General features: G+C 42.2%; 1 protein-coding gene across 1 annotated transcript; it reads left to right on the top strand.

Annotated features, from left to right (window-relative positions):
- Positions 1-6,197: 6,197 nt before the first annotated feature.
- On the top strand, positions 6,198-13,531 carry LSMEM1 (leucine rich single-pass membrane protein 1). Its single transcript, XM_082662194.1, has 3 exons — positions 6,198-6,370; positions 8,732-8,860; positions 12,590-13,531. Exons 1-3 carry the CDS (start codon positions 6,244-6,246, stop codon positions 12,718-12,720), a joined length of 387 nt encoding a protein of 128 aa, XP_082518320.1. The 5' UTR covers positions 6,198-6,243; the 3' UTR covers positions 12,721-13,531.
- Positions 13,532-13,909: the final 378 nt, after the last annotated feature.

The raw sequence follows: 13,909 nt of genomic DNA, 5'->3' as shown, positions 1-13,909 counted from the left end.
TGCATTATATTTTCAGCTAACGTGAAATTACCTGCCTGTGTTTAGCTCCATACTTCACTTTTGCCTCCAGTTCCTGAGCCTGCCTGAATTCTGCAGGGTCTGTCACCTCACTCAGCAGTGATGGTCCTCCGGAGGTCTGCTAAGGCAGGTACCAACCACTCTCTCCTTCCCATGTTTGATACATTTGTTGAAATCTTGCTCAATGTTGTTTCCTCCTATTTTTATACTTGTGGTTTTATAATTTTTATTCTGCCTTTTTACTGGGATTTTAGGAGGAAGAAGATATAAACAAGTGTTAATTTGTATATTAAATTTATATAGACGGGTGCCTTTTTTTGTCAAATTGATGGGTAGTTGCTAGACAGGATAACTGGGGATTCAATGTGAAAGAATGCTTGAGTTTTCTTCAGGGCAGTAAAATGGTACATGAGAGACCAATTCATTCCTTGATTCTTGGTTAATCTTTCTGGCTTAAAGGAATTTAAAATGGTCCCTGCCTAGTAAGTTCTTCGAGGTTCAGTCATTAATTTTGAACCAACTGGTATCTTTGACTCAAGTCTTTGGTAGCATGTTTTAATTTCCTGGGAATGAGATATAATATTTGAAAGAAAAAGCAAGAAATACTTGAAAATATCCCCAGGTTGAACAGTTCATGTGAGAATACCTATTTTCTTTTTGTGACTCAAAACTTCTGGTTGTGGCCTTTCAGATACAGAGTAGATAAAATGAGGTAGGTTGTCTTGTTTTGTTCTTCACTGGTCCTCCAGAAGTCTAACGGCTCATAAGCCATAAAAAATCTCATCCCCCTCACTGGTGTAAAATAGGGTTGAATTCAGACTTTGGCAGGAGGAGTTGCTTAGTCTCCATTTTCCTCACCTTTGAGGCGGAGTGGAGGTGACTGATACTTCAAGGGTTAGGTTTACAGGAGAGAGAAAAACAGTCAATGTTCAAAATGAGGCCATCCTATTATTTTTTCAAAGAATAGATGGTTTAAAACAGATGAGGTAGTTGGGAGATTAAAGCTGAATATGATAATTAAAATAATAGCTAACATTCTCATTTTCCAAGAAATTTGGTATAGATTTTAATATATGCTTCTAAGAAAAAGTTACTAGTTACATTGTCTTTCTTCATGAACTGGTCCTCAGGTATAGATGAAGCTTTGAAAGATGACACTCTTTTCCCCCAAAAGGAGTGTGAGGTCCATACTGAATACAGACGTAAAAGGAATTTTGTGGAGCAAACATTTTCTAATTGACATGCAGTATGTCTCAAGGATGAATTAATGTCTGTCTAGCAATGGCAATGGAGGGTAGGATTATAAAGGGTTATATATCCGTTTACCACTTAACCCTCAGTATCCTGCTCAGATAGTCAGGGGGGTAGGCTTGTGGTATAGTCTACTCCTCGCTGTGCTGCTTTTATGTACCCCAGAGGGCAGATGGTCCTTGGCGTGTGTGAGAGGGAACCACGTCAGAGGCTGACATTCCTGAGAAAGGAGGATGCATTAAAAACTCACAGAATAAAGCCTTTGAAAAGGAAAGAAAGTTGATGAGATAAAGCGCCTCCACTGCCGGCAATGGGGGCACTGGGTCTGTAGCCATGCAATCTCCCACACACAGTCCGCTTCTGTAGCTACTGCAAGCCCTAGGCATCCTCTGATCTGCCCTCATCCTGGTTAGACGGTCAGCCTTATTCTTTTCCTGTTGACTGGAGTCCTGTGCAAGTTAGTTGTCAGAGTGGCAGCTCCAGCCTGCTACCCGATATTTATATGTGAGAGCACCTCCTGGCAGAAGTGCAGGAACTGTGTCAGTTTACACATCTGCCAAATAAGGACGTAAATCTCAGTCCAATCAGAACCTCATCAGTTACCATTTAAATCAAGGCATGGTGGTTTTTTTCTTTTTAAAGCATAGTCCCAGTACTATATTTACTAAAAACCTTAGGCACTGTGAAAAAAAATCACTATTTGGAATCTTACACTGCTTGGCTAAGTTAACACTAAATATAGACCAGCAGTTTCATGCTGGGGTTTATGGGCCTTATAGGAGCACTGTGTGCTGAAGGGAGGCAAAGAAAGAGCTACAGAATTTCTAGAAAGTCATTATAGTTGCTTCTGAATAATTTGTTTTTCCTGGTAACCTAGCAGTCAAAGCTCACATTTTTGTAAGTAATTTGCATGCTATTACTCTACTGAGACTGAATTATGATTCTTGAGGCTGGGATGTTTTTTGTTGCATGTGCTCTGTGCTTTTTTTTTTTTTTTAATTTTTAAATTTATTTTATCTTTGGCTGCATTGGGTCTTCGTTGCTGTGCGCGGGCTTTTCTCTGGTTGGGGAGTGGGGGTGAGTGGGGGCTACTGTTCATTGCAGTGTACAGGCTCCTTATTGCGGTGGCTTCTCGTTGTGGAGCACGGGCTCTAGGCACACGGGCTTCAGTAGTTGCAGCACGCAGGCTCAGTAGTTGTGGCTTGCAGGCTCTAGAGCGCAAGCTCAGTAGTTGTGGCCCACAGGCTTAGTTGCTCCGTGGCATGTAGGATCTTCCAGGACCAGGGCTCGAACCCGTGTCCCCTGCATTGGCAGGCGGATTCTTAACCACTGCACCAGCAGGGAAGCCCTACTCTGTGCTTTTTTAACTTTTGATACAGATGATTTAGACTTGATTTTAAAAATTACTTCCTGGATGTGAAGAGGCACTGACTCTGAACTGGAATTATAGAACAAATTACCATGACTTGCTCAATAAAGCTTCCTATTAACTTTGAATTAAATCCTATTATAACAATTTTTATTTTGTGGCAAGCAGTGCTGGTTTGAGTTATTTCTCTGGTTTGATACCAAGCACCTATGGTAAAAAGTAAAGAGCAAAGCAAATTTTCATAGACGATGATATTGGTCAGAATATTTATTAGTAGGTAGTCAAAGAATTCTTAAATGACAAAAAGAATCAGCTGTTAGCATTGATCTAAACTGGAGGAAAAGAAAATTACTTACATGTTTCAGTTCAAGGTATTAGAAAGGGTTCCATGAAAAGGATGCTACTTTGGTTGGTCAATCTTAATGAGCAAATTTGCACACCGCAGTCAAGGAGGGTCAAGTTAGTGCAATGCAGAATTTAGTAACACTCTGGCTGCTTCAGCACTGCTGGTTGTTCCCAGATGCTCTCATGTGGAGATGCAAAGATAGCAACAACTGGGTGTCAAACAGCTATGGGTCCTGGCTTGAGGGCCATGTGATCCTGTATCCATTTACTCACAGGGTCATTTGCAGGCTCTTGGCATCCGTGAACCACACTCAACTCAGTTTTTTCTAGTGGCTCTTTATTTTTCATTTGCATGTTGCATTTAATTAAAAATGCATTGAAATAGTATCTATTTACATTGTGCCTTTACTCAAATGAAGAGATTTCCATTCAGAGCACTTCAGAGTTCACTCTAAGTTTTTATGTTAGTGCTTCTGGGTTTGATGTCGCATTGAACCACCTTTTGAGTTAGCAGCAAGGCCAGTAGTTTGGAGATTTTATTAGTCGTGCAGCTCTTAAGTCAAGTTTTTGTAGCTATGATTTTCTAGCTAGTCCTCTACTTTGTAAACACTGATTCAAGCCTCAGTATGAGATTTAAGCAATAGTAATTACATCCCTAGAGGGGAAGCTAAGGCTCAAGAATGTCAAGTCAGAGATCCAAAAATGAACCATGTGTCAGCCACCAAGCCTAAAATAGATGCTGTGTCTGGAACGATGATCCTATGATGGGACACAACCTTTATGCCTCATCAGATATTAGTGTTTGGGATAATATATAAAGAGAGGATGAAATATAAAACATTTTTAAAACAATAGGAATCTGTGACCATGCATCAGTCAACACTTTTGGTTTTATCTGTAAAAGGATGAGATTTGATTGATCTCTAAGGCCCTTCGGTTCTATATGCTGTTACTTTTTTTTTTGTCACTTAAAGTCATTCCCTTAGGAATGATCCATGAAGTACATTTGGAATTCAGTAATATCTATATCTAAAGTGCTTCGGTAGTATCTTACCTAAAATATTCAGGGAGTTAGGTGTTCTTGTTAATTAAAATTTCAGCATAACTGAAACACCCTTCTAGATTTTTACTTTGAAAAAAAATTTAACTAGTTCATGGCTTTTCGAGCTCACTGTTTTTCTTAGCTAGGGTTCTGGGGGAACTTTTTTTTTTTTTTACAAGTACTAGTAGGTTTTTAGTTATTACTGGGAAATTGTTCGGTCTTAATATTTTAGTGTGCAGTTTAATCTGTTTAGTAAATGGCTGATACTTTTTTTTTTTCAAATCTTCTATAGGTGTTCATCTTTTTTTCCCTGAATTTGGTTTTTCCTGACTCTAATCATATTTGCCTTCATTCTGTAGCTGGGCATTAAAGGAAAATTTTAAAATGTTAAGAGGAAGTCAATAGTGTGTTGCCACATATAGGCAGACGTGAAGTTTTCTGCATTGCTTTTACTAAAGTCCAGATCGATATGACACGAGGATTCTTAACCTCAGTTTTATGTTAGTGTACTTATTATTAACTGCCTCAAATTCTTTTGGAAATAGTGAGATTTAAATCCTAAATAAAATATTTTAGGTGTTCCAACTTAACATGAATCACTGGCTTCTAAACTTGGCACTGGGCATTTGAAGAATAGGATTGGAGATTACCCTATGGAGTGTTCAGTCAATTGGGGAAATCAAAGATGTAGGCAAATAAATGTGATAAAATAGAACAGATGTTCTGATAGAAGAATGTACAGTATCCAGCAAGGGCACAAGGAAAAGACGGGTTGATTCTTAATGGAGGTGAGGTTTGAGCTGAGTCTTGACAAAGGATTCGGGAAGGGTTTGGAGAAGAAAGGTAACACAAGGGAAGGGGCAGTGAACTCTGAAGCGTGAGGCCTGCTTCCAGCCCAGCAACTAGCTAATGTATGATCTTGAGCATTTACCTTCTGAGCATCAATTTTCTCATTTGTGGAAAGGATGGGGGCTAGATGAGAGCATGTCTAAAGTCCTTTCCCGATCAAAAAATCCCACATCCATTATTAGACTCATTTTATGAAAAGGGATAACTGTGAAGAAGAAAGCTTTGATAGCAATCAGAATTTGTCTTCCTAGAACCTTCTTTTCACATAATTAAAAGGTCACAGGTTCTCTGTGCTAGAGAGACATCTTAAAATAGAACTTTTTAATCCATTCAGATTTTTCAGTGTAGCTTGAACTTGTGCTATCATTAGAGGATATTATCTTCAATGTAAACCACAATTTTAGAATTACTTATTACGTAAGTGACCGCACTCTAAGGAAACACAGAAGGAAGAGACCTGAGAGGTCCTGAAGTTTAGCCTCCAACAGCTGCAGTATTCATCTCCGTACTCAGTTTGCTAAGATTTTTGTCTTGAGGTCTCAGAGCCAGTCTGTAATGACGAAAGGATACCTTTAAGGTGGGGACTCCTATACCATATTGAGGGAGAATATAAAAAGTATAGTTTTGTATTAAAGCCTCATCGATTAGAATGGTTCACAGTAACATTTTCTTCTTCTCAGAATTTTTATGGCCACAGGCTGCCTAGCTTAATTTTATCTTTTTATGTGTTTATACATCGTCTTCTTGCACAAGGGATTTGAGAAGTCTCGCCAGAATACGAACAGTGTAATAAAGAGAAACATTCAAAAATCAATTACAGGGCTTCCCTGGTGGTGCAGTGGTTGAGAGTCCACCTGCCGATGCAGGGGATGCGGGTTCGTGCCCGGGTCCGGGAAGATCCCACATGCCGTGGAGAGGCTGGGCCCGTGAGCCATGGCCGCTGGGCCTGCGCGTCTGGAGCCTGTGCTCCGCAACGGGAGAGGCCACAACAGTGAGAGACCCACATACTGCAAAAAAAAAAAAAAAAAAAAAAAAATCACAAAAAATTAAAAGAGGCCCAGGGTAAATATAGACAGAATTGAGAAATCTGAGCAGGAAGAAAGAGCAAGTGCAGATAAGCAGGGTATTAAAGCGTTAAAATTGGGACACACACTTGACTCTGAGCTTCCAGGCAAGCAAAGCAAAAAGAAGAGTTTCAATATTGTCCCCAAAAGGAACAGCTAAACTTTTCTAGCCCTTCATTTGGCAGTAGTATGTGTGGGTGGGTCTTCACATGCCAGCCCAACTTCCTGTGGGCTGTGATCCATCTGAAGGCCGGCTCCCCAGCCCCGCCTCTCGTGTTTAACAGCAGTGTTTTCTTCCAGGGACAATGAATCCTTCTTCCCAGGACACCGGCTCTGGCGGCATTCCTGAAGATAGAAAGCTTTATGTTGTGGATTCCATAAATGACTTAAACAAACTAAACCTCTGTCCTGCCGGATCGCAGCATCTGTTCCGTATGTGTGCCTTCCCAGGCTTGGCCACCCGTCCGGGCTTCTTGGCCACCTAAAAATAGCGAATGCTGAGCTGGACCTGTAGTCGTGGGCTGGGGGCAGGGTGGGCATTAGGAAGCCTCCGCGTTAGAGATGCTGTTTAGTATTAGGCAATTTTTGCTTTTGTTCTCTGAATACTTGCCAGGCTTGTGGGCTTTCTTGGCTGTTAAGCAAGATTTGAACTCTTGTCTTTAAAACTTCTAAGAAGTTTCCTGTGGAGTTTCTCTCCCTGGAAAGCGGTGGAGGCTGCTGAGATGAGGCTTACTCATCCCTCCTGGCCGCTTTTGTGCCTTCTAGTGACCACAGCCAGGTCACCGAGGGTGCCCACTTTCCTAGAGAGGTCTTACTTCGTAGCGGATTGTTCCACACGTTTATCTAGTTTTAAAAAAAATCATTAAGATTTTGTTGGGCAAAAAAGTCAGCTTCATTTTTTTAGATTACAGATTGCCTCAATTAAAGCATTAGGAAGAGGAGGGGGAACACAAAATAAAAAGCTGCTGAATACTAACTAAATACTACATGTGTATCTTGTCCCCTAAATATTATAAATGAGTTCTTTCAGGTTATTCTGAGCCCCATCTTTTCTAGCTTAAACACTGACATTCCAACACAGGTGATAAATGCCCACTTGCTGTTTGTTTCACATGCACTCGAAACTCTTACTGTCCCAATTTTATGTCCATTATTCCCCTTCTAAATCCTTTTTGTTTTAATTTTTTTTTATTTATTATTATTTTTTGGCTGCATTGGATCTTCGTTGCTGCACATGGGCTTTCTCTAGTTGCGGCGAGTGGAGGCTCTTCATTGCAGTGCATGGGCTTCTCCTTGCAGTGGCTTCTCTTGTTGGGGATCATGGGCTCTAGGTGCACGGGCTTCAGTAGTTGTGGCATGCAGGCTCAGTAGTTGTGGCTCATGGGCTCTAGAGCACAGGCTCAGTAGTTCTGGTGCATGGGCTTAGTTGCTCCATGGCATGTGGGATCTTCCCGGACCAGGGCTCGAACCCGTGTCCCCTGCATTGGCAGGCGGATTCTTAACCACTGCGCCACCAGGGAAGCCCCCTAAATCCTTTTCGAATTCTTGTTTTTCTCTTCATTTTAATTTGTTCAGGTTTTCACCTGTTTTTACTGCAGTCAGTCTCAATAAATGCAGGTGTTTGGGTGCCAGCTTATGCCGTGGCTATGATTAGGAAGGAAAAGCTCTGGAGGGTGTGACACAGGATGTCCCTATAAAGCACAGGACCTAAGCCCCCACCTCTCCATAACCAAGTAGCAGAGGGTGTGGGACTGATACAAAGTAGGAGGGATTACAGAAGGCAATTCAAGGATCTCCATTACCGCAAGTTTCTGTATTTTTTTCAATTTAATTTGGGTGTTATTAGGTGTTATTAGGCAAATAGGCCTTACAAAACAGTGACCAAATGCAGACAATTCATGGTTTGGGTGAACCAAGCTGTTTTATAAGCATGGTTGCATTTCAGTTCAACGGTAAAACATTTAAGAGAACCTTGCTTCCAGAGCGTGTCCATCCTGGAAACAGCTTTTAGAAACCAAATCACATCAGGGTCATTTTGATGTTGTTGTTTAAATGGATATAAGCATAACTGGTTATTTTAAAAATTTTTTTTAAATTTATTTATTTTTTTTTGTGGTATGCGGGCCTCTCACTGTTATGGCCTCTCTTGTTGCGGAGCACAGGCTCCGGACGCGCAGGCTCAGCGGCCATGGCTCACAGGCCCAGCCGCTCCGCGGCATGTGGGATCTTCCCGGACCGGGGCACGAATCCGTGTCCCCTGCATCGGCAGGCGGACCCTCAACCGCTGCGCCACCAGGGAAGCCCATAACTGGTTATTTTTATAGGAAATAAAGTTTTCTGGGAGATATCGCAGAGTGTTCAGCCTTTCACCCAGAGTAAGCGACCCACAGCCAGCTGTGTTTTATCCTTGGCTCACTTTGGGAAAAGGGCAATAGAGCCTCCAGCACTCGGAACACTTAACTTCTTTATTCCCTGCCCACCACCCACCACCACCCTCCCCCAAGCAAAAGAAAAATCCAAGTCTGGCTACATCAGTGTTAACACGGTCTTCAAAGAATTTTCCAAATAGGGGCTGAGGAGATAGCTTGACCTGACTTGTTCTTTGGATACTGATATAGAAGAAGGTGAAAAACTCTCAAAGAGCACCCGATCCAAAGACATTCCTCAAACATAAGTCTCTTTCCAGAGTGATCAGAGGGAAAATGGGCATATCCCTTACATCTCTCTCTCTCTCTCTCTTTTTTTTTTAATGCTGAGGAGTTTTTGTCTTTGTTGTTGTTTGTTTCACATTAGCTCTAGAGGAGAAAATCCCGGACGTCGGCACTAACTCAGGAAATGGAAACCACAGTCTGTTTTTGGTGGGGCTGATCATCGTGCTGATTGTCAGCCTGGCACTGGTTTCCTTTGTGATATTTCTGATAGGTGAGTACCATCGACACACTTTTCATCACTGCTGTGCACTTACTTTGTAGCTGGTTGTTTAGCTTTGCTCCGGGAACGAGGCAGTGCTTCCTGGCAGTCAGTGCTGCCGCTGAAGGCTGAGGGGGCGTGAATGCCTAGGGTACCTGCTGCTCTGGGCCGGGTCGCTGGGGCACACATAAGCCCTCAGTGCCAGGAGTTCGCAAACATGGACATTAAATGTTTCTATCATGCTTTAATTTCTCATCTGGAGGCCCTAGCTGCCAATGGTAGGCAGCTTATTCTAGCTAACTCGGGGTTTTCTTCATCCAACACATGGGTTCTCCATGAACTCAGGTCTATAATTTTCAGTCACAGTCAGGTTCACCCCCTCTTCCAGGTTCCCTGGCTTCCCTGAAATCCATTAGAAGCACTAACTGGGCTTGTGCCAGGGCCCAGAGGCAGTGCTGGGATGGGAGGAGACTGCTCCTGTCTGACACCGCCCAGGCTGGCGTCCTGCCTGCCCTTGGCCTGGGCCCTGCGTGTCCACCCTTGAGTGGTGACCCAGGCTTTCCCACACACCCCTTCAGCCAAGAGATCCCCTGAGGTCTCGGTGCCACTCTCCTCTCTGCCTCAGATCGGGGAGGGGTGCTGTCCATGCTGAGGCACGTTGCCCTTTCAGGAAAGCCCACCAGCATCCTCCCTGAGCTGTCCCCTGCAGACCACCATCTGGGGTTACTTCAGTTCCCTCCCACCCCTCTTAAGAGTGGACGGAGCCTGAGAGAAGGAGTTGCGCTTTATACCCTTTTGCCTGGATCCACCACACTGTCATTTCTTCTGCCCTGCAGGCCTTGTAGCCTTCAGAACTCCTAAATGAGCGGTGGATCCCATGGCTCTGAAATGCCTCTATTTCAGATTCGTTCAGGATCAGTGGAGGTAGCAGTGGTGGTGATGAGAAGTGGGCAGAGGGCATGACTCTTACTTACAGCTTCTAACCCCTTTTCCTCCCCAAAACTTCGTCTCCCTTCCAGCTTAAAGGTCTTTTCCTGGTATAGGTTTTAGAGCTGGCGCGAAGCGGTGATGTTTAATTGCTTCTTTGTCACCCTGCTGATGCCCTTTTGCACTTAGAAGCTACAGCGTGAACTCTCCTTACAATAGTGGTGCCCTTGCATGTGATTATTCTTTGGAGGAGGGTTGGCCCTGAACCTGCAGGAAAGAGCACACGGATTACTCTTCTGAAATGTTATACCACATAAGTTGTTGCTCCAAATATCATCCTGCCTCACCTGCCCAGGAAATGACTAAGTTAAACTATTGAGAAATTTTAGGTATGCCTACCAACTTGGAAGCACCCCAAAGGGACTGCTGTTTTTTGTGGGAAAATAGGTAGTAAGATTTAGGGCAATGATAATTAAAAATGTTATGTATTGGGTGCCCACTCTGTCCCAGGCACTGTGCTAAGCATTTATGTCTGTTTGCTCACCACCTCATAACAACTCTATGGTGTAGGACCTATTGTTATTTTGGTTTTATCAATGCTGAAACTGAAGCTTAGAGAGATTAATTAATATGCCCAAGGCCAACAGGCAATGGTGCCTAATCAGGGCTCAGAGACACCCCTGCCTGACATCAAAGACTATTCACTTTATCACCATATTACACCCCATTGTATGAATAAGATTTATTTTATGTTTGCTTCTAGTGTTTTATATTGAGGGCAAAGTCATATCAAGAAACAGAAAGAAGGGACTTCCCTGGCAGTCCAGTGGTTAAGACTTTGCCTTCCAATGCAGGGCATGTGGGTTTGATCCCGGGGAGCTAAGATCCCACATGTCTTGCCGCCAAAAAACCAAAACATAAACAGAAGCAATATTGTAACAAATTCAATAAAGACTTAAAAAAAAAAATGGTCCACATCAAAAAAATCTTAGAAAAAAAAAGAAAATGTGAATAAAGAAGAGTGTCTTTTTATTGGACAATTACTCTTTGCCAGACACGTTAAATTCATTATCTTAAGTCCTTACTCTATCCTTCAAGGTAGTGTCTAATATTTCTATTTTACTGATGAAAGACTAAGGCCCAGAGAGTTTAACTCTCCACATTTATCCAGCTAGTCAGAAGCAGAACTGGGATTCATACCCTGAGCTGTCTGTCTGCAGACCTCACTGGCCCTCCACTGCCTGTGTTGAAGTAATAATAAAGGCTTCCTGTGGTTTTCAGATAAACCTTAACCCAACCTAAGACCAGAGTTGGCACAGGCAGCTATAAATGAACTTGGCCTGTGCTCATCTTTAACAAGGAAACCTTTTTGCTGTCAGTGGGGTTCAGTGCAAATTTGTGTCATTTTAACTGAAGTGTAAGAACTTATATTCTTTATAACCCTGACATTTTTATGCAAGAGAAATAAGGCTATTTTATACTGATTACCTTGAATAAACTGTTGGACCTTGTGTTTTTGTCACAATCCCTGTCCTAAAGAGGAATAACGGACAGCAAGGATAGGTTACCGTGGGTGCCTACCTGCCTCTGTAGCAGTTTCCAGTGGCCAAGCAATGTAGATATGTGGGATGTGATTAAGTATTGCCTTAATTTTAAAAAGGGTTCTATGGTCAAATGAGTTTGAGAATTGCTGGGTTAGTAATACTTAAGGTATTTTATTTTACTTCTTGTGAATTTCCAAAAGGCAGGTCAGGCATGATTTTTCTCTAATGTTTTTGCATATAGAAACATTTTTCTCTTTTGGAATTTAACTTGGAACCACTGTATTGTGGAACAGCCTTAGTCCAATATGGCTGCTACTTCCTTCTGTGTTTGACTAACGTAGAAGGTTCCCAAGAGGGGAAGTATGTCCCATGCTCTGGATTTATTTGTTTCACACTTTTCTCCAGAAGCAAGTGGTATCTCTGCCTGGCTCTGCATCAAAGCTCAATTAAAACCTTTCTGTCATGTCTTGGACCATAATTCATCCAACATAATTTTTCAGATATGGGGGAAAGGCAGCTTCTGGGCAACAGTTTGTCCCAAGCCTGGAAGGTGAGGCTCTAACACTTTCCCACGTTAGTTTTTGGCTAAACCCAGTAGCAAGTTACCACCATCATTAGTTCCTGAAAGATATCTCGGAAAAAACTTGCCTGCAATGGAAATGATAAGGTGCTCACATGTTAGATACTGATTTTGTGCTGCTTTTCTTGGACATTTTAACTCATAAGCAGACCTCAGAGTATTCCATTCCCTGACCTACTCAATAACCAGGGGTTCTATTTATTTTGGAAATATGGACTCTCTGCTCTCAGGGTGGTCTGAGGGGAATTATTATACATTCATTATGGGCTGGTCATTTAGAGCCAGGAGAGCTGTGTATATCAAAGTAGTCTGGAACCCAAAATATCCCACCTCCCACATGTGGAGTGAAAAACCTTTTCTGAGAACGGGTCTCAAAATGAGACAACATAACAGTCACTTCTGTGGGGATAGTCAGACGCTGGTGGTTTCCTTTGTTTGCTCACAGCAAAGTCTTTCTTAGCGAAAATCTGTGTGGAGTCTGCAAAAGGTAGTTAAGTCTTTCACCAAGAAGTCGTAAAAATAATTCACTTGATAGGTAACTTCAGCCTTCATCAATTTCTCTTCTGGGCTTCTGGGCTGCGTGGGATACTGGAGCAGGGGATTTGCCACGAGGGCCTCTCAGCTCTCCAGCCGAGTCCCGATGGAACACACTGGAAACCAGTGTAACACTGTCTGTTTTTCATTTTAAAGTTCAAACTGGCAACAAGATGGAAGATGTGTCAAGACGACTAGCAGCTGAGGGAAGGGACATAGATGATCTTAAGAAAATCAACAGCATCATTGTAAAGCGACTCAACCAACTGGACTCTGAACAGAACTAAAGGAATGATCTTCCAAGAGCAACTGCTAACACCTGAGCTTCCCGCTGTCCTGGGAGGTACAGGGTTAAGAACCGACCAAGGGCATATCTGTAGGCAACAAAAGGCCAACTTTCCACTACAGGAATGGGAGCAGCTCCAAGGCAAGGGGGGCTGGGGACAGCCGCCAGAAGGGGGCTGATTTTGTGGTAGGGTCCTTCAGCTTTCATGGGGTTGAAGGTGGCTAGCGTGGAAGAGAACCAACAGGAAACAAGAATGGGAATTTGGCTCTGTATGTACAGCTTCTTTTACGAAAGGAGCTTTGGCACCAGAATAAGTTCACTGTGGCCAGTAAATTTCATGGCACCTCGTGTAACTTTATGAACTCCCTCGAAAGCCTAAGGAATTCACTGAATTATTTGTGTTCAAGGGAATCAGGTGATGACTCTTTGCAATAAAATAGATTCTGCTCAGGTGATTACACTTTGACTCATTTCTCCAGGGACAGGGGTGTGGGCGGCCTCCAAGCTAGTTGCCTACTGGTACTTGCTATTAGTAGTTATGTGCCTATGGTAGGGTGGGGTCAAAAGAGAGAGCCCTATTTAGTCAACTAATGTTTATTGAGCTGCTGCTTTGTACAAGCCACCATACTCCAGAGAAGCTTACATTCAAGTGAGGAACAAAGGAGATGTATAGTTATGTGTAGATATATAAGCTTTTTGACTTTGTTTCTAATGGGAAAAAAATCCTTCAGTACGCTGCTGATTAATTGTGAGGAAATCTGATAGGTTTGTAGCCTTTATTAAACTACAGTGGGAAACCATATATTTGGAATATTTGGAACCTGCCTTGTTTTAGCACAAAAGGTAAGGCACAGAATTTATGAAATTGGATATGTTGTGATATAAATCAGCTTTAAAAGCATGAGTCTTAGAAAATCTTGTATTTAATATAAATATATTGTGTAAGTCTGTTGTGTGAAGTCTATTGCAATTCTATCGTTTTGGGTTCATCAGAAACATCTGGGTTTATTCTAAAGTTAGACACATACATAAACACACATTTTATAACACTAAATAGTTAATGAAATAAACACAAGACATTTCACCTATCCATTTTTGCACTCAAAAACATTTGTACTGCATACTTAATTTTTAAAAATTGATATCATGCAGAATATTTAAAAAATCTGATTTGTATTTGTTGGAAAATT

This window comes from Grampus griseus (assembly GCF_964374135.1).
Source record: "Grampus griseus genome assembly, chromosome: 9".
NCBI lineage: Eukaryota > Metazoa > Chordata > Mammalia > Artiodactyla > Delphinidae > Grampus > Grampus griseus.
Note: the sequence above shows the minus strand (reverse complement) of the source record. Positions and strands in the feature narration are given on the sequence as shown.

Coding starts and splice junctions, on each gene's coding strand:
- LSMEM1 (XM_082662194.1), top strand. CDS start 6,244: ATGAATCCTTCTTCCCAGGACACCGGCTCTGGCGGCATTCCTGAAGAT. Junction 6,371..8,731: donor CGGATCGCAGCATCTGTTCC/GTATGTGTGCCT, acceptor GTTTCACATTAG/CTCTAGAGGAGAAAATCCCG. Junction 8,861..12,589: donor CTTTGTGATATTTCTGATAG/GTGAGTACCATC, acceptor TTCATTTTAAAG/TTCAAACTGGCAACAAGATG.